Here is a 20756-nt window from a genome sequence, read left to right as displayed (position 1 = left end):
ATTGTATAGCCACCCTGGAAAAGAGTATGGCTGTTTCTAAACATGTGCTTACTACAGGACCCAGTAGTTGCACTGTTGGACATTTATCTCAAAGACGTTAAAACTTATGTCCACATAAAATATATATACACAAATGTTCATAGCTGTTTTATTCATGATAGCCCAACACTGGAAACAAATGCCCTTAAACAGGTGAGTGGTTAAACAAACTGTGGTATATTAGTACCATGGGCTATTACTTAGCAATAAGAGAAGAATGATCTATTGATGTGTGCAATTTGGATATATCTCAAGGGAATTAATGCTGAGTGAAAGAAAGCAAACTTCAAAAGGTTACATACTGTATGATTCCATTTATTTAGCATTCTTGAAATGGCAAAATTATAGAGCTGGAGAGTAGATTAATGGTGACTTAGGGAGGCTAGATGATGGGGAGTAGCTGTGGCCATGAAAGGGTACAACAGGGGATCCTCATGATGAAATTGTGCTGTATTTTAACTGTGGTCATGGTCCTAGAAGTCTACGCATGTGATAAAACTAAAAGTTTCTTAGAACTAAACAAACACATAAACACACAAATGAATGAATGTAAAACTAGCAAAATCTGTACTGTAAGTTTGATGGATTATGTTGATGTCAGTTTTCTGGTTCTGTTATTGCATTTAGTTATACAGAAAGTTATGGTGAGTAAATGAGTGAAGGATATGCAGGACCTTCCTGTATTAATTTTCACAGTTGCATGTGAATCTATAATTATCTCCAAAAAAAGTTTAAGAAAAAAATCACTGGACATAAAATACACTGAAAATATAAAGAAAGTAGGTACATATGGGCTCTTTTTTCAAAAATAGTATAATATTACTAGAAGGCAAAGAGTATGGCACACCCAGAGGTAATGTTTGAACAAGTGATGGCCACCAAACTGCCTTCTAAGGAAGTGGATCCAGGCCTGGGAAGGACCTAGTGGGGTTGCAGCTTTGGGACCAGGGTTGAATTACCGAAGGCAGTAGAAGAGAGTGTGTGTTCTACTTCTTTCCCCAGAGCCCTCCTTCACTCCTTTTTCCCTATGCATTTCTGTTTCCCCTTTAAATAAATACTGGATATATTTTTAAAGCATGTCATTATGGAGGGCATCAAATTACAGCATTCCAGAGTGACCAAGTGTTTAAACCTGGCCTGGGCTGGCAAATCTGTATTTTTAATAATTCCCCTTGATGCTTGTGGTGAAGTGGTCTTTAAATGGTTTTTGGAAATTATTGTTGTAGGGAATTCTTGGAAAATAGTTTGAAAGCTGTATTATTTTGTTCATGAAATGGGTAAATTACATTAGAAATGTGTTTCAAAAAGATGGTAAGGTCCCCTTTTCCTCCAGTTTGTCCTGTTCAAACCAAAGAGAAGTCAATCAACAGACAATTGAAAAACTGTTATGAATATTTGGCTAGAAGTCAGGGAAGGGAGCTCTGACGTAGGACAGGAGTGGCATGGAAACGGAGGAAGGCAGTCCAGGTGGTGAGAAAAAGAGTTAACTCTTTTTTCCCTTACCCTCATATCATTTTAGCACAGCTACACTTAAGCCCTAAGTCACACCAAATAAGATAGCTTCAAAAACTCTAAAGTTAATCAAGAACCACTCAATCTATGTGTCAACAGTAAGTAAAAAAAAAAAAAACAAAAACAAAATATGATGAAATATTTCCCAGCTAGAGCACTGATATAAAAATGAAGATAACTTTACAAGAGATTATAATGCCATTTCTTGTTATTATGGCATTTCAAGTAATTTATAGAAGATTTTACTAATTTTTTTTTCTATCAGAGCATATATTGACATCAATTTAACTTATTATTGTATTAGTGAAAGAGGTAATTTTGGAATAAAACTTTAAAACAGAGTCACGTATAATATAGCCAAAGGGATTTATAACTCAAACAGCTACAAATTGTTTAATATCTAGAAGAGCTTTACAGTTTAAAACTATTTTTAGTTTAAAAAAAAAGAACCAGCTATTAGACTTCAAATGTTTTTAGGCTTCTTATATAAAAATCCAAATCAAGAGGATTGATACAAATTTCCTTTTTGTTGTTGTTATTGTAATAAAGGCTGTACTTAATAGGTCCCACAAAAGTGTATTTCGGGTTGTTTCATCAAGTAAGTTGTGGTGCACATCAACAGCCCTGTATGAATGTGTTTAGCAAAAGATGTTTCTGGAGGACTTAGCGGTTTTCAGTTTAAAAAAAAGTGTCATTTAGAAGGAAAAGTGTTTCAGGATTTATCTGACAGCACTAGTGGGAACATTTATGTAGCTTGCCACATCTAAATTCTCTTTTATGAGTGCACTTTTGAACCACATTCAAAAATGGACCATAAAATTAGGCCACAAAAGCAAGAAATGAGACTTTGACGTCTGTGTTTTATGACTTTCCATGTCATTTCTGCTGTATTATAAATATCCTTGGCAATGCTACCGACTGTTGGGAGGACCTTCCTGACACCTGGCTGAACATAATGTTTGTCACTAAAATTGCCAAAACAGAAAATGCAATCATGATTATACTTTTCACATCTGCCCCCTTTTTTACATCTTATATACCATATTAAACAAAATTTCTTAGTACAAGGCTGAGATTTAAAAACAAACAAAAGAAAAAAGACTTTCACTCTCTGAAACTTTTAGTCTGATTCTCAGCGCTAACCTGTGCTACGTGAAATTTGGAAACATTTAGGAAAAAGTGTAACTAAAGGTCCAGTGGATAATACAAAACTGTGTAAATCATTGCATCCCCAAATTAAGTTTGTATTTATATTTTTATATTAGAAGCTTATATTCATAGTTTTATGTAGATTTTTATTTAGATTAGAATACTGTGTGTGTGCATGTGTATATGTATGAATGCCAAAATGTGTGTGTGTGTGTATTTCTAACGCCAAAATACAGTTGCAGAATGGAAATGGATATGTTAGATGACATCTTTATTTGATGTAATCCCCTGAAGTTTTTATTACTTGGCCTAATGACATGGTTACCAGATTCTTTCTTAAGGAGGTCATTTTGGTTGATGACTAACCCACTTTTAAATCCTGTGTTGGCTAAGTTAAGGTAATATAGCCAAATAAATAACCTGCTGGAAGCTGTCAATATACTTTTTAGTCTGAATAATACTGCTGTATTTTAAACAATCATAATGGTTGGCCAATGGTCTTTTCTACAGAAAATGCTCTTGAGTATTTGTTACTCCCAGATGTTCAATGTTAGCAGAGTTCATATCCAGAGCATACCTCTCTTCACTATCCAGGCAAACAATTTTGAACCATTTACTTGGAGATGTTGTTCCAGATTAATTAGTACTCTTTCTTAAAAAATATGAAGTAAACATTTTCTTTGTCTCAGATAAAAGGGTTCTAATGGTCCTATTATTGGAAAATCATGCACCAGTTACATCTTTTTTCCTTCCAACTTCTTCAGAGTAGCTACATGAAATATCTGCATTTATGTTAAAATTGGAATATACAATTTTAAATCTAGAATTAATCCTGGAGGTCATCTAGAAAATTTCCATCCCTTTATACTACAAAATTTAGACTTCAAGAGAAAGAGACCTGTTTTGTATTACCCATCTATTTCGTGACAATCATTTTGGAACCTAGGCTTCTTCCAGACAGTAGGATTAAATAAAATCTATAGTTAATTTCTAAAACTTCTGTAGTTAGTGCTTTAAAATTTTAAGACTTTAATACTCTAAAACTTTCAATAGTTAATTTGGTATAGTACCCAAACGATTACCAAGTCTGTTCTAGAATTGCTGCTACTAAATGGTGAAAGTTACTGACTGCAGTTCTGCTCTTCTTGCTTTCCCATAAATAGTAGCTGAGTTTTTAAAACATTGTGGGAAAAATAAAGCCAAAGACATTTATTTAAAAAGGTTAGGGCTTCCCTGGTGGCGCAGTGGTTGAGAGTCCGCCTGCCGATGCAGGAGACGCGGGTTCGTGCCCCGGTCCGGGAAGATCCCACGTGCCGCGGAGCGGCTGGGCCCGTGAGCCATGGTCGCTGAGGCTGCGCGTCCGGAGCCTGTGCTCCGCAACGGGAGAGGCCACAACAGTGAGAGGCCCGCGTACCACAAAAAAATAAATAAATAAATAAAAATAAAAATAAAAAGGTTAAATTACCACCTGTTGGATTATTTAGCATTCTATTTGTACGGCTAACTCAGGGACCCTAGTTATTTGTGAAGGCAAAAGGACAGTGAGTCTGCCATCATGTTAAAAGTTAGTGGAACTCTTGGTGCTAAAGCAGGATTTAGATTTGTGCTGTATCTGGCATAAATATTTACCCAGTGTTCAAGAATTCCTATATTCAAGTTATTATTAAATAACCAAATGTGGATTTATGTTCAAAATTATTATTTAAGCATGGCATGCCTAAATTAATTCAAAATGACTTTTAAATTAATTAATTTAATCACTATAAAATTAGGAAGAACAGATTAAAAAGTTGCATGCGGTGTGCACACAAAGCCAGACAGACACACAAGTACACACAGCTTACCACCTCCACCCGCCTCGCATCCACATGCATATGTGAAGACATCCAGAAAAGAGATTCACTTATACAGGCAGAAAGATGTGTCCAGATCATCAGAGTCAAATCAAAGAGAATAGTTGAGGTAGTTTTTCAAGTATTTGGGTCAGAAAAACACACATTTACCTCAGATATTTGGATAATTGCCTCTGCTTTCCACTTGCTTTGGCCAAGAAAGTTTGCCACAGAGACAGACTAAAGATTCCATCTCGTCAGTCCTTGCAGGACTGAGACAGGAAAATGGCCCTCGCTGCCCACATTGGCTGGAGCAACGACTGACAGGGCGCCATTCGGAGGCATCCTGACCCCACTTGGCACTAAACCACAGCCATACATCTATTAATAGCAAAGCCTGCCCAGAAATTAAGCTTTCTCATTTCCATTGAGAATCAACAAATTCAAAAGCTGCTAAGGGCCAGTTCTCCATAACTGTTGTAAGCTAAAGCTGAAATAATGAGCTGAAAGGCGTACCTGTTTATAATAAATACAGCATTTACAAGGTAGCTTGATTGTTTCAAAGCTAGAACTTACAAGTAGTTCTATTTGATAAAAGCCCTGGTAAAAGTAGCAGCTTTCCCAATTACCACTAAAGTTATGAAGTACATCAGTAATTTGAAATTGTATTTTTCAAAGTCAGTTCAATGTAAATTGACAGAAATTCAAGGAAGTGTTCAAATATATCAACAAAGTATATAGTTCATTCAGAATGAGTCATGATATTTTAAGCTTTAAGATGGATCTTGAAAGTGATTTAGTTTAACCCTTCATTTTACAAATTCAAAAATTGAAACATAACTGTGTGAGGGTTATAAACTGGTAGATGACACTGTGAAGGATGCACTGATATAAATTTAGACTTCAAAAATTTCTTTTTCCTCACTGGAGTACAGTGAGAGAATTTTCCTTGTAGGATTTCTTCTCTTCTTCAATTACTTGCTCCTGACTCTCTCTGTCTTATAATCAAACTGGTCAGCTTTTGGCAAACTGGAATTTATTCTTTGCTACACAGTCAGTCTGTAACCATGATTCCCTTAAAAACTAATCAGCAAACTTGCTTCTCCTCACTCTGATTCCAGGAGAGAAAGCAGGAAAGATTTACAGAATTTAATAGCCTGGCAGGCTTTTAGACACTCCACTTCACTGGCCCATCATGGGCTTTATACATCAGTGTCTACTTACCAGACAGTAATGTCAAATTAAGCTGACAATTACATCAAATTACAAGCAGTACAGATAACCAGTGATATCCAAAAGTCTTTATGGACATGAATAAATGGCAATTAGTTCATATTATAAAAAATAATTCTAAATTATGCTGGCAAAATATTATATGTTTCCAACTCTAATATTTATCCTGTGAAAAGACATATATAATGAATATAAAATTTAAAAATAAAGATATGTAATTATATAAGTTAATATATAATATATGACATAATTAAATAGTATATTTTATAACAAAATACAAATTACATAGCATATATTTATTATATTATGTTAGGAAACATAATATTTATTAAAGCCTTATTTTTTAAAATTTATTTTATTTTATTTATTTTTTGGCTGCGTTAGGTCTTTGTTGCTGTGCATGGGCTTTCTCTAGTTGCGATGAGCAGGGGCTACTCTTCGCGTGGTGCTCAGGCTTCCCATTGCGATGGCTTCTCTTGCAGAGCATGGCCTCTAGGCACACCGGCTTCAGTAGTTGTGGCATGCGGGCTCAGTAGTTGTGGCTCGTGGGCTCTAGAGTGCAGGCTCAGTAGTTGTGGTGCACAGACTTAGTTGCTCTGCAGCATGTGGGATCCTCCCAGACCAGGGATCCAACCCGTGTCCCCTGCATTTGTGGGAGGATTCTTATCCACTGTGCCACCAGGGAAGTCCCTAAAGGCTAATTATAACAGCACTATTTTAAGAGATGGATACTATGATTATCTCCATTTTACACATAAGGAAATTGAGTACCAGAGAGGCTAAGTTACTTGCCCAAGATCATTTAGCTACTAAGTAAAAGGACAAGATTTGAATATAGGCAGTCTGGCTTCACATATAACACCCAGTTCATTGCTGTAACATAATAAATCAAACACTAATTCAGATATATTCAATGAGATAAAATAATCAATGTGGAAAAATTAAAATGTAGGCCTTTTTCTTTTTTGGTAGACATGTTTATTCTATAAAAAAGTTACTGATGCAGATTTTGCAATTTTATTTTTGCCCATAATATATTTATGACTGGTCTAATAAAAAGGGAAAGCTATAATAATTAAAATTTTTTTTCATGTAGTCAATGTCATACAATTATAATTACAACAGCAAAAACGATAAATCATAGTAGATGGTTTTATGCTTGATTCTATAATGTGTTCTTTGGCCTTAAAAATAGTACATTCAAAATGTTTAAGTGTTTTAGATTAGAATGTATGTGTCTACAGGACTTTCATATAAATTTTATCATGTCATCCTAACAAAATTGCTGTGTGGTAGTCGTGCAAGGACTGGTAATCCATTCATAGGCAAAGGAAGTTTAAAACAGAAGAAGAAAAAGAAATGAAAATATTCCTCAGCGTTCACATGACCAAGCCAGAACTTGGCCAGTTATCAGTTCTTCAAATTCACTACATAACTTACTTTTTCTCACTTCTCTTTAGTGTTTAACTTCCCAAATATAAAAATCAGATCAGATAATTTTATTGTACATCTGTTTCACGTTGGTATATGGTTTGTTTGTTAAATTGTCTACCCAAATACTCTGAAGCATTGATAATTCAAAGTTAATTCAGAGAGTAAAATTTTAAGTTATTTGAAATTAGAATTTCATAATATCTTCTCTTTTTGGTTCATTTTATTTAAAAAAAAAGAGAAAATGCTTTAGCTTCATTATTGAAAAAATAACCAACAGAAGACTCAATGGTATAAAATCCCTTTTAAGCAAAACTATTTTTTTGGTGTGATTTTTGTAAAGTCTGCCATTTCAAGTCTCAGGAATGTGCAATTATTTCCTCATGGTGCCTTTTGCAGACTGGCTTCCTGCCACCACCATCTATCTCCTTCCCACCAGCCAACCTCACCAGCCCAAGCCCTGGGAATTTGATTGGGTCACAGAAGTTCTTACATCTAAGCAAATGAAAATGAAGGAAAACTCAGAGAAAACTTTTACCCTCTAAACCTGTGGTCAGTTTAACAAGCTGTAGAGAGGAGATTTTAGTCCTTTTAAATTCCTGTCACAGGTCCTCAAGCTACCATCGTCACTGGGATTAATAGAGACATACTCAAAGCGAAAGGGAGAAATGTAAAAGGGTACTACAACCAACTATGGAATCTCCATTGGTATCCTACAAATCCAGCTATTTCATAGTTTGTGCCTTCCCTATTTCCTCTTCAGAGGTGACTACAGGATCCGGTCCTTGTGTGACAGAACCCCGTCTCCCATCCGTTATCTAAATTTGGCTTAGGACATCTCATTAGATCAACACGGCAGGGAGCTCCCAATCTTCTCTCTGCCAAAACACCTCTCCATTATAATGTTTAACTGCCCAATACACTCATGAGTGAATGCAGATTCTGGAGTAAATCCAAAGGGTCTTTTTTTTTTTCCAAAAAATTAAAATACCATTTTAATTTCTAATTGCCCAATGCTTGTCATGGTCACTCTGTTGACATGGGATGAGGTGAGGGACTTGGTTGTGGCCCACATGCCTTTCCCAGGGCACAGCTGGAATACCAACTCCCTTATCTTGAAAGTGCATTGGGATGAAAGTGAACAGTGAACAAGAGCTAGCATAACTAAAACGATAACCTTGAATCCACTTCATTTTTACACAAAAGAATAATGTACAAACTTATGAATTTTCAATATTCTTAGTAGCAAATAACTTGTGACCCACTAGAAGGTAGTGATCCCTGGTATGTCACTGAACAGTCTGGGCTCTGTCACACTGAGGAATACACTTCTGAGCATCATCTCACTACAGTCTTAGTGGCTCTCAACAGCTAGTGCTTGAGCCCCCCCGCACATCCCTGAGAATTTCTCTGGGGCAAGGGACTGTTCCTCTTTGGAACACACCAGGTACTTCTGATGTTTGTGGTTTAAACAAGTTGGAGGACCACTGTTTGATATGTTCCTGCAGAGGTTGGAAGCCTTTGTTACTAATTCAAGAAATGGCCCTCCAATGTGCAACAGTTTGGGGAGGCTCCCTGTGTGACTGTTCACAGCCCCCTCTCTCCGCAAAACTACCAAAACTTCATTTAAAAGGGAGAAAAAAAGAATATATTTAAAATTAGCAACTTCAGTTCTCATCAAAAGACTTGGAAATCTCTTACGTTTGAAAGACAAATGTAAGAGACAAATGCGTTTTGTGACCTTTGTTACCATTTATCATAGGACTAAATTTGCAATAAGCAGTCAGCAGTTTTCCTAGATACTATTTCTCCTACTTAAATAACTATAACCAGGGGGGCACTAGTAGTTATAAAGTGGTCTAATTATAATAATCAAACTATCCCTAGTTATGATTAGGGAACATAGGAGGATGATCATCTTGTTAATACTATACTTTTCTATAATAATATAGTTATACTAATATATGCATATAGTCATTAAAAGATCCGCATGGCACAATGGAAAATGCATGGCTTTTGGCATTAGGCAAACATAGATTAGAAACACACTTCACCTGCTGAATAACCTGTGGTCTTAGGCCAGTCAGTTAATCATCATAAGCCTCAGAATCCATATTTATGAAAGAGAATAATAACAACTCCAGTTCACACGTTGCCCATGATGACTTTCTATAAACATTTTCTTCTACTTCTGTCCCTTTTGCTATTAACATCTATAAAGACATAAACAATAAATATAATATTAATCAAGACACAGGTTCCCATGACTTCCAGCCCCAACCTCTGATTAAATTTCATAAATCGCTGCTTAAATTTATCCTCAGGATTTTTTTCTTACTTAGAAGCCTTGAAGGGCATGAGCATATGTTTGTGTAGGTAGACTTGTACTATGTGAAGTGGAATTACAAAGGCTCTAGGAATTTGAGGTTTTTTTAAAGGGGAGGAAGGGATCCAGTTACAACTCTTGTTCTTTACAAAGTCAGTCACTATTTCTGAGGGAAACAGGTTTGATTGGGCCAAAGCTTGTCACTTCAGCCTTCCCCTTTTTGGACTCCCATCTACAGTGTTTAGAAGATGTTTTTCTTTGTTCGTTATTTCAACTTACCCATTAAGGATACTTGGCAAATTCCTGAAGTATATGGCTTCCTGCTCCTAAATGGGCATCCACACTTGCCCTTCAGCCTTGATCTTTCCTCTTGCAGGTAAAAACAGAAAAGATGGAGAGAAAAACATGGCGGATCCTTTTCTCCCCGTCTGTGCAAGCCTGCCTCCAACCTGGTGATCGTTGACATTCACTCTTTGTGGGAAAACCTTATTATTTTTTTTTTTAACACATTATACTAGATTTTACTAATTAACTCAATCTTGTAGCTTCTGCAGTTCCCCCTGTCAAAATCTAGTTCTTAGAGGATTTTTTTCCCTTTCGAACATCTAAACACACTTTGAGCAGAATGATATTTAAAAATATAATTGTATAGCTTCATTAATATCTGGAAAAATGCCTACTGAACTAACCCAGTACATCATATAATGGCCAAGTAAAATTTTCATGTTTTCATGTCCTGTTTTTCTTTGAAATTACATATCTCAGAAATTAGCTCATTATCTGAAAAAAAAATGAAGAACTGGTGAATTATAATACAGGAGTGTTGCCACTGAATGGACTGTTTGATTTACCCAAGCAGGTAATGAACACTGTTGTTGTCAAATTCACTAATGAGTCAGTCATCTTAATTAGGATGTAAGCTAAGAGGCATTATTCCAGTGGCCTTTTGTATCCTGGTGCCATATATATTCTTTGGCAAGAAAAGATGAAAAGCAGCAATAAACAACTGAAGACTGCCCATGGCTCTGTAAGGTTTTTGGAACAATTCCTGGGACTGGGAAGTGAAATTGGTCAGCATGTGGAGAAAACTGTCATCTCAGTAGCAAGATTTAAGTGAAGATGACTAAGCCATTAACAACACGTATGCATATTTAATTCTGTTAACTCCTAGCAACAGCCTTCTTGGATCTTTTGTTTTGAGAGGAAGGTCAAGACATTTTTGGAAGGACATGAACAGAAATGGCAGATTAAAATTGAAGTGTATATAATTCTTTCTGGAACTGCTTAAATTTCATTATTTAAAATTATTTTCATTTCAGCCCTTTGGTCAAAGAGACATGCTTAAAATTCTTATTTCTTCACAAGAAATAATTTGCTCTTCTTAAACAGGTTTATGGTTAAGGGTGGGATATTATATGAACTTCTCATTTAGTAACTCTAGAATTCCCATCTGTGGTTGGAAGAACTCTTAGGAAAGCTTTGAGAGATATGTAACGACCCCTAAATATGTATGTAGTTAAAAAAATAATTGATTAGTCATCGTAAAGGAATACATGTCTCTGGCTCAAAATGTTACTTATTTCCGCCATTTTTCATTTTCTAGTGTTAATTATTGTCACAGAAGGAAGCCTCTTAGGATTTAGACGGGAGATCTAGGGCAACTGTCATTTTAATAAGATACTTTAAAATAATTCGAGATTGTCATGTATCCATAAATGTTGCCATGGAGATGTGCGTGAACCAGCATTGTGGTCCATAGTCCATCACTGAACGTATACCACCAAGATCAGATAGGAATATAGTTTGGGAAAGAAAGAATAAAGATTAGAAAAGAAACCACATGACAAGTATGACAAGTGGCAGGAAAAGGAGAATATTTTTGTTTAGATAAACTGCATCAATATCAACTAGAATTACACAGATTCATTTAGCTCCTTTATCCTCATTCTCGTTTCTAATAGGGATCTGCGTTCATTTTTAACAATGTAAGAGGTTAAAATACCAATTTTAGAGGTTAAAAAACTACTATATTCCTATTAAGTGGTAGAGATGTTTAATATTCAGCTTCATCTTAGTACAGTCTTAACGCTTTAACAAGTGCACACAAATTTGTGTTTTATGACCTTATAATAAAGCTGTTGTCTTAACTAATTTTCAGAGCAAGAACGGGCATGTAGTAATAAAGAGACTCTAACTGACATGTTTTGGTAAAGAAGAAGCCATGTGCCTTAATAATAACTGATGTTGTTTCTGCATTGTTTTTTTCAGATTATTTTATTTTAAAAGGGATGATAATTTGTACTGAAAGTTTTTTGTTTTCTTAACATTTAAACTTTTCATTAAAATTTGCTCTTTTGGTAAAAATAAACAGTGAACCACAGGATATTCGTATGTGGTGCTTTGCTTTTCATTACTTATGGAGCAATTACAAATGGAAATAGGATGACACTGAGATGTCTTTCGTGCTTAGCGCCAAGGCTTGCATTAAATGTGTGCTTATGTGGAGTGGAGTCCCAGAAGGACCAGCAGGTTTTTTTGTTGGTTTTTTGTTTGTTTGTTTGTTTGTTTTGCGGTTCGCGGGCCTCTCACTGTTGTGACCTCTCCCATTGCGGAGCACAGGCTCCGGACGCGCAGGCTCAGCGGCCATGGCTCACGGGCCTAGCCGCTCCGCGGCAAGTGGGATCTTCCCGGACCGGGGCACGAACCCGTGTCCCCTGCATCGGCAGGCGGACTCTCAACCACTGCGCCACCAGGGAAGCCCAGGACTAGCAGTTTTTTTGGGTCCAGTTCCAACTACAGTTATTTAGAGAGCTGGTCAGCCTTTCGGAGGGAGAAAGTGCGTTAGGGTTACTGCCTAAGTATTGGCGCTGACTCAAGTGACGCCTGGGGTATAGTCATAGCTACTATGCATTCATCGTGTTTAATCCTGGAGGATCCCAGTTTCAAATCTTCTATCCCACTTGACTTATGGGAAAATTAGTCCCATTATTGATTGAGAAAATATAGTCAGCTTATAATGTGTGAATAATCATTTTGAAAATTTTTTTCCTGCTATTTTTCCTCAAATGTCTAAAAACTACTTCACTGAGTGTTACTACATTCCTAAAGAAGAAATGGCAGAATTGAGAAATAATTGTATTTATGTTCATTTTTCCTTCTAATTACTTTACATATGAAAGAAAACTGAGTGGAAATCACATCTGTATTTTGTTCACACATAGGTATATTTTTCTAAAAACACTAGTAAAATTCAGGAAAGGTTAACAAATCCCTTCATGATAATAAAAAAAAACTGGGCATGTAGTAGGAATTTATAAATGGGTGATATCTTTACCTTCACTTATCTGAATTAACAGATCACAAAAAGATTTAAAAAGCTGTAGTCAATACATCGCAGTTTTTGTCATTTTTCCCACAATATACACTAGTGCCCAAGTAATTCATATTCTTCCCAACAGAAAAGGTCTCTAAAGGAAAGCAGTAAATACCATTTTTGAATTTGAAGCTGATAATGCTGTTTCTAAATGATTGTTTTTACTATAGTTAATGAAAAGTCTCATGGCAAATCAGTTGAGTTTAAGTCTTAGCTTTGTCATTTGCTTAGCTGGATGACTGTGGCTATTTTATTTAATCTGTCCATGTCTGGGTTTCCTCATTTGTAAAATAGTGAAAATAATAGTGCCCACATCATAGCGTTATTTTTAAGAATTATAAAAGATTTAGCAATGACCCAGATATAATAAAGACTTAGTAAAATATATTACTTTTATTAAAGTAGACAATATAAATTTTTTTTTTTGGATTCACTAACATTTTATGCTCTTATGAGTTCATACTTTTTTTAAAATGCAGACAAATCCAACAGAACCACAGTATAAATGTGTTAGTTATCAGGTAGCTCTCTGCAGGCTTTTTGTGGACAGACACGTTGGGGGTGCATGATTTGAATTTCAAACGGGCTTCTTCTCGCTTTGCCTGGGTTGTACCAGGAAACCCAGTCTCTTGTCTTTTTCTGTACTCTGTTGCAGACCAGCTGTTTGATTCTGGCAATAACCTTTCTGAACTTCAGCATCCTTTTGTAAAATGTACAGGTATTGGCTTCAGTTATTTCTAAAGTGTGTGTGATCTACATTACATAGCCAAATGATTTCAATATTTGCCTGTAGTCAGTGATTTAATAGTAAAAACATTGAGAACCTAGAAAAATTTAGGAAAAGAGAATATGGATGTGGCCAGTGAAACTGCATTGAACCACAGATGATAAAGGACCATTCTGGCTATTTCCAAAGCCTCCACTATGTAAAAAAAAGTGACAGAAAAAACCTCAGTAATTATAGAGTCCTTTTGCCTGATTTTGAAGGACTCACAATGTAGAAACATAACACTAACAAGGATCTTGATAGACTACTAATTATCCCCCATAGGTGAGATTTTTTGGAGCTTTCTCAGTCAGTAATCTCTGAGAGAGATATTTAAAGCCAGAGAGAAAGGTTATAATGGGTGAAAAACAAGAATTGAAAGATAGAGGGTAATGCAAATAAAAAAGGAAGAACAGTCCATAGTGGCAGCCTCTACCTGAATAAGTACAGAAAGCTAGTGGTTGAACACTGTGATATTGAAAAGGAAAATAAGATGCAAAGAATCAACATTGAAGTCTGTACTGTTAATTTATAAAGGAGGAATTTAGTCAGCTGGATGGGCCTAACACAGTTAGTGATGTCCACACTTAACGACATCTGTCAGCATTTGGAAGAATCAGAAAACAAAAATAGCAGCACTGTTTTACGGACATGATATATAAGCTTAATAAAATGAATTTCAGAACTCCAGGGCATGGGGGGTATGTAGTGGCAAGCAAGTAATATAGATAAAACCATATTCATAAAAACTAAAAACAAAAAGCATACTTGGAATAACTTTTTATCCCCTCCTTCCTATCTCTTTTTCTCTTTTTCTCATTTTCTTCTCTTTCCAACTCCCTTAGTATTTACTAATAGTGAGAAGAACTGATGAAAAGCCTTTGCAGGGCTAGTCAGAGAAATATTCCAGTTCCTTCTTTTTTTATTCCCACTATGGATCATTAATGATAAAAACAAAAGACAGAAAAAAATGGAAGAATAAAATAATTTGTCATCTAATATAATTAGGCATTTAAAATACAGGTCAAATTCCAAAGGTCCTTTCCCTCTGACCAATTTCTCTTTTTCATGATAATTTAAATTTGGTATATATAGTGTTCTTAGCAATCATTAGCTATCTGCCTGAGGACACCTAGTAAACTGGAAATGTATACCGATAGAGTAATAGTGAAATAACCTGCATCTAGCTGTCCATTCGCTTCCATTTTCCCTAGCTTCAATTCTTTCCTTAAAGATTTCTTGAAAGTGTTTGCACAGTGATGAGAGCTTAAAAAAGAAACAAACAAAGTCTGAGTCAGAATTATGTATTGCTTTTTTGTCACTGAAGAAAGAATTAGAATGACTGCCAGTTCCTAAATGCCTGCCTTTGTGCTGAGGAACTAGTGGCTGCATTATTTCATTTTTTACCACAACACTTTTTTCTCCATTCTGAACAGAAAATCTGAAGAACTAACATCAGCTACACTGCTTAGAAAACCTTCCTTCTGGGAGACAGTGCAGGGCTGGCCCAGTTTGTCTCCATAGAACCAGTCTATTTTTGCTGCATCTTGATTCTTTAGTACACATTAGAGGGCCTTCACCTCCCCAGCCGTTCCTTACCTCCATCAGATTTACTAGAAACACCTTACTTTTGAGTGGAAACAAGTGATAAATGAACAATCTGGTAAACAAATCCCTGTTAATTATAAACAAGTATTATTCCTCTCATATAGCTCAGATGCCCAGAAAGCTCTTACAGGTGTAACAATAATAACATTAATAGCTAAAATTTACTAAGAACTTCCTGTGGACCAGGCCTAACACTACATTCTTTAAAGATTTTATTTCAGTCCTAACAACAATCCTATCTGGTCAATTTTTATTACTCCTATTTTATAGATGAGAAAAATGAAAGTTTAGTAAATTTGAGAAACTTGCCCAAGATAAATCAAGGCACTGGATTTAAAGTCAAGCCTTTTTTAACTCCAAAATCTCTGCTCTTTAATAGTATATTTTCTCTCAGATATTTTCTGGGGGATATTTGTATTTAATTACTAGATGGAAAAATCTACTTTATATCAAAGTGAGCCATTACCAAATAATATTGCCACACAGTGGTTTTGGGAATATCAACCAACTCCTTTCCATTTGTTTTCTCAATTTCACCTTCTTATGATGATACAGTATTTCAACACAGATTGTATTGTGGATGAGACTGTTATGTTTACAGAACTGTCTGAAGGTCAATGTGATAAATTTATTTATGTCTTCACCAAATATTTACTAAGAATTCACTATAGGCCAGTCATATATCAGAGAAAAAAATGCATAAGTATAATTACAGTCTTTTGCTCAACAATATTGTTCCTCAGTGAATGGGTGACTGGATAAATTATCATGCATATAATGTCCCAACAGATACACTAATAGTATGCGACTTTAATCTGACTTTGCGAAGGTCATTCATTTGCCATCAAAGAACTTCACAGAATAATAGCAGGGAAATGATTTTCACTTTAATGATAAAAGACTAACCTACAGCAATTTTGCCTTAAATTCCCTTTAACATTTTCTGAATGCCATAACTTTATGCTCAGAAAAAATGTCTGAATGCCTTCACTATAAGACTTTCTCTTCCTTTTAAAATTTATATTTTTTATTTTTCATTTCTAATTTTTAATTTTAATACTCTGAAATATTCCACTCAGTAATTTTGACTTGGGATGATACTTCATGTGAAATAAGGAGCTTCGTGGTTCTGATCAAGAATGTGCATTGTATTTCAATGTGGTTTTTACATATGAAAAATACAATGTGATCTTTCTGAATATCAAATGTATTTTATATAATTTATGTGGCTATTTTCATTAATTGTGGATGGTGTATTATTATTACTTTTAATTAACATCAGGAAGTATAAGAATACTATTACAGATTATACATTTACAAAAATTTATTTACCTTTATTAATTTGTTATATAATTCCAAATAAAATTTACTACCATCAATAGGCTGTGTCCTGTGTTATTTTAATATTAGTAGTAATGCAGTTGTGTTGATCTACACACACGTTTTCCTCCTTGGGACCAACCGCAAGGAAATTGGTGAAGGTTTGTGGTGTTGTCTATACCTTTGCAAAGACCAAAGCCCATGTGGAGAAAAAAGGCCAAGTAGACAAAGCATCTGATCTGACATTTAAATAGGAAGGCACTTATTTTCAGCTAAAAGATTAAAACTTTGTTTTATTTAATACTTTTTCAACAAAAAAAGTTGCCACTTAACAAAGTTGTTGATTATTATATTCACTATGCCTAATTCAGTTGGGGATGGCCTCCTTTCTGGTGCAAAGAAAACAAGTGATATCACTGTCTGAAATGTCTATTCTAGGAGTTCTCTGGCAACTGAGAGCCTTCTTTAGCATTGTAAGTGATAGATGCCACATTACCACCTAAAGGACTTTTTTTAACATTTTTACAAAGAAGAAATCATGATGCAAGGTATAAGTATCTTGTATACTATGTATACCATAATCCTGGCATTCACTACTGTCTATTACTGTTATTTATTTATGGGGCCAATTCACCCTTTTCAAGACAAAGTGCTGTTCAAAACCTAAAAGTTATGTCTCATTTATCTTGTCATCTCTACCACCCAGAACAGTGTTCTCAGTTTAGAGAATAATATTAATACTGAATTATGAAGCATCTCTGAAAGCCTATTTTTAACATTGTTTTATGTTCTTCAGTAATAATTCTTCTGGCCTAAGACTCTTCAGTATATTATTTGATGTTTTCAGATCATTCCTTGTATATCTGAATTGACAGTTTTTTTCTACATTTTATATAAATAGAAATATTTCTTTTAATATTATTTATTTCTATTAGTTTAACTAACATGAAATGCATTATCCAAAATGATACATACAAGCATTCGCAGAAATTTCTACTCCAAGTAACATAAATTATCTATAACATTTAGAGTTATATGTCCTGCCTCCTTTTGGGTAGACAGAATGAAACATATGACTGACTATCCTTGTATCTGGACTGTGCTGTCAGCTCTGACCCATGTATTCAGCAAACATTCATTAACTATCACTATGCTACAATCTGTTATGTCAGGTTCATTTGATGCCAAATGCATTTTATGAGTCGAGGAATATCGTATGTGTGATATAATAATAATGCCATTTTTAAAGGACAGAATTTATCTCCTTTCATAATAAAAAGAGACATCATGAAAGCATTTAGTAAAAACCATAAATACCATTATTACTGCTTCTTATAGTTTATGTTTAAATGGAATGTGACACCACTTATTTCATCGTGTAAATGTTCTTTAGATTAATTGCAAAGAGGGCATTTTTGTATTCTAATGTGCACTTAATTCACTAGCTGGGATTCATTGATTCATTACCCAAATTTTCATTCCAGGCCCTCCAGGTCCTCCAGGTGGTCTGCGAATAGAAGACATTAGGGCCACTTCTGTGGGACTTACTTGGAGCCGTGGTTCAGACAATCATAGTCCTATATCTAAATACACTATCCAGACCAAGACTATTCTTTCAGATGACTGGAAAGATGCAAAGACGGGTGAGTTTTATTTGTTTGATTAATCTGTTCATATTTTGAGATGAATTCTTTCATCAAAAACAATCAAAAAAACCTGGATGTTTTAAGAATTTTATCATCGACCCTGAAAATTTTCTTAAAACAAACAATCCCAATGTTTTAGTAGTAAAGAAAACCACAGCAAACTAAATGTTTTAAAGCTATAGGGGAAGAAGCAGCATGTCTAAATCTAAAATGGGGAAGCAAAGAGAGGTCTCCTGGGTTTCTTATTTGAGCTACGTGTTAAGCCTAAGATGTACTAGGAAAAAATTATAAGGAAGGTGGATTTGGCAAATGGCATCTGTAACTTATTATTTATGACCCTTTTTATCCAATTATATAGGCACTATAGTTCTGCATTCTAAAAAAAGACACAATTAATCATAAAGATTAAGCACCTAAATCTTACTACCATAACTTTTTACTTTCTGAATATGTTCTTATCTGGCTTGAATTTCCTCAAAACAGGTTTTTAAAGAAGTTTAGTACCTCAAACTTTTTTTTCCCCTCTCATATTAAGATTTTCTAACAGACAAAAACTAATTAAGAGTGAAGTACTTTTCCTTGTATATAAGTTATTACCATTGCCATTTTTCATCACTAGCCTTCAAATATCACACATCAGCATATTTTCTCATAGAACATGAAAGAAGATAGAGGATTGTTTTGATAAAATAACCTGTTTATCTTTGTCATTGTTGACAATATTTTTAACCAAACTTGCAGTTGTCAGAATTTCTTTTACATGCATAGAGAAGAGGCATAGAAATATGTTCACAGTTGTCACCAGAGGGGAGAAAAAAAAGACAAAAGTGAATAGAATGTTCCTCTTTTTTAAAAAATGTAAAAGAATTAATCCCAGCATATCTTAAACCTGCTCACTTTAATCTTAACATAACAGAATTTATTTGTATTGCTCCCTGAGAAGTTCTAATTTAGATTCACCTTTTTTTTGATAATTTCTTCCTATCATGGGCAATAAATGAAATATAAACTTGAAATCTGTTACAAGGGTTTAGGATATATTTTAGCATTAAGTAATTCTCCACATAAGTGTATGAAGTTCAAATGAATTAGAAACAAGTGAAATATTTCTATCACATTATGCTTGTGAGTGTAAGAATTATCTATAAATATACTTGGCAAAATCAGACCTTTTGAAAAACAATTTAAAAAACTGTTTAGATATTTGATAAACATAAAGCATGAGCAGTTTCTACTTCTCTAAATAGAATGAAAATGGATGATAATGATAAAACTATAGATAATAATCAATATCTAGCCAAATTTACATTAATTATAGATACTAGGGAGCAAATGAAATAAATAAACATATGGTTAAAATTTGGTTTGGCTTTGAAAAAGGAATAATGATTGCAATCATCTCCACTAGTGCTTACCATGCTTACCACATTATGCTTAACATATGGCTCAATTAAAATATGCTTCCCATTAAAAAAATTTTTTCCACTATAAATTAAGTTCCATGAGGGAGAAGACTTTTGTTTGATTCACTGTGCTATCCCTAGCAACTAGATCAGAGCCTATAGTGCTCATTCATTAAATACATATTTATTGAGCTCCCACTGTGTGCCTGAACCTGTCCTAGATACATAGTTGACCAGCAGTGAATAAAACAGAGAGAAAAAAAAAGTCAAAAGAAAAGCCACACCCTACCTTCAAAGAGCTTACATTCTAGTAGGAGAGATGGTAATAAACAACTAATTAAAATATATAATAAGTCACATGGTGATTAGTGATAAAGAAAAACAACAGAGAAGGGAGATGGGGAGGCAAGAGTTGCATTTAAATAGGATGCTTCTAATATGAGCATAGCCACTCCAATTTGTTATGGTACCTGTTTGCATGTTATATCTTTTGCAATTGCCAACCTCTTTGTATATTTGAATCTAAAGTATATTTTCTGTTGACAGCATATAGTTGGATTTTGTTTTTTATCAAGTCTGACAATCTCTGCCTTTTGATTAGATTATTTAATCCATTGATATTTAATATTATCATTGATGTAGCTGAATTTATATCTGCCACTCTATTTTCGCTTTCTAAATGTTTCATTTGTTTATGTCCTTTTTTTTCTTCTTTATTGCTTTCTTTTGCACTAAATGAATATTTTCTAGCATAAAAATTCAACTAATTTAATGAAATTCTCTAAATATAAAAACTTAATGATTACTCTAGAGCTTACCTGGTATAATGGAATTTATCACAATAAACTTCATATTTTTACCAACAATATCAGTGAGATATAGAAACATTACTCTTAGCACTATTCCATTCTGCCCCTTTTTTGTGCTATGGATTATTATTCATACATCTATATTCTATATATTATATACCTATGTATGTTGCAAATTCAATAAACTTCTGCTGAAATTATTGCTTTCTATAATTTAATGTCTTTTAAAGAAGCTAAGAGAAGAAAGGAAAACAAGTATATATTTATAATTTGTTATATTAAGTAACATATTAAATATTTAACATTTCT

The 20756-nt window shown here is 34.4% G+C and overlaps 1 protein-coding gene across 1 annotated transcript in view; it reads left to right on the top strand.

Annotated features, from left to right (window-relative positions):
- Positions 1–20756, top strand: part of CNTN1 (contactin 1) — a 232519-nt gene that overhangs the window by 136697 nt on the left and 75066 nt on the right. The window contains exon 16 of the mRNA XM_024122931.1: positions 18074–18232. Within this exon, the coding sequence (XP_023978699.1) occupies positions 18074–18232 (159 nt within the window). The remainder of the gene's footprint in view (positions 1–18073; positions 18233–20756) is intronic.

The sequence above is a fragment of the Physeter macrocephalus genome, chromosome 6, assembly GCF_002837175.3.
Source record: "Physeter macrocephalus isolate SW-GA chromosome 6, ASM283717v5, whole genome shotgun sequence".
Taxonomy (NCBI): Eukaryota; Metazoa; Chordata; class Mammalia; order Artiodactyla; family Physeteridae; genus Physeter; species Physeter macrocephalus.
The sequence above is the reverse complement of the archived record's forward strand: the minus strand, read 5'-3'. Positions and strand labels throughout refer to the sequence as shown.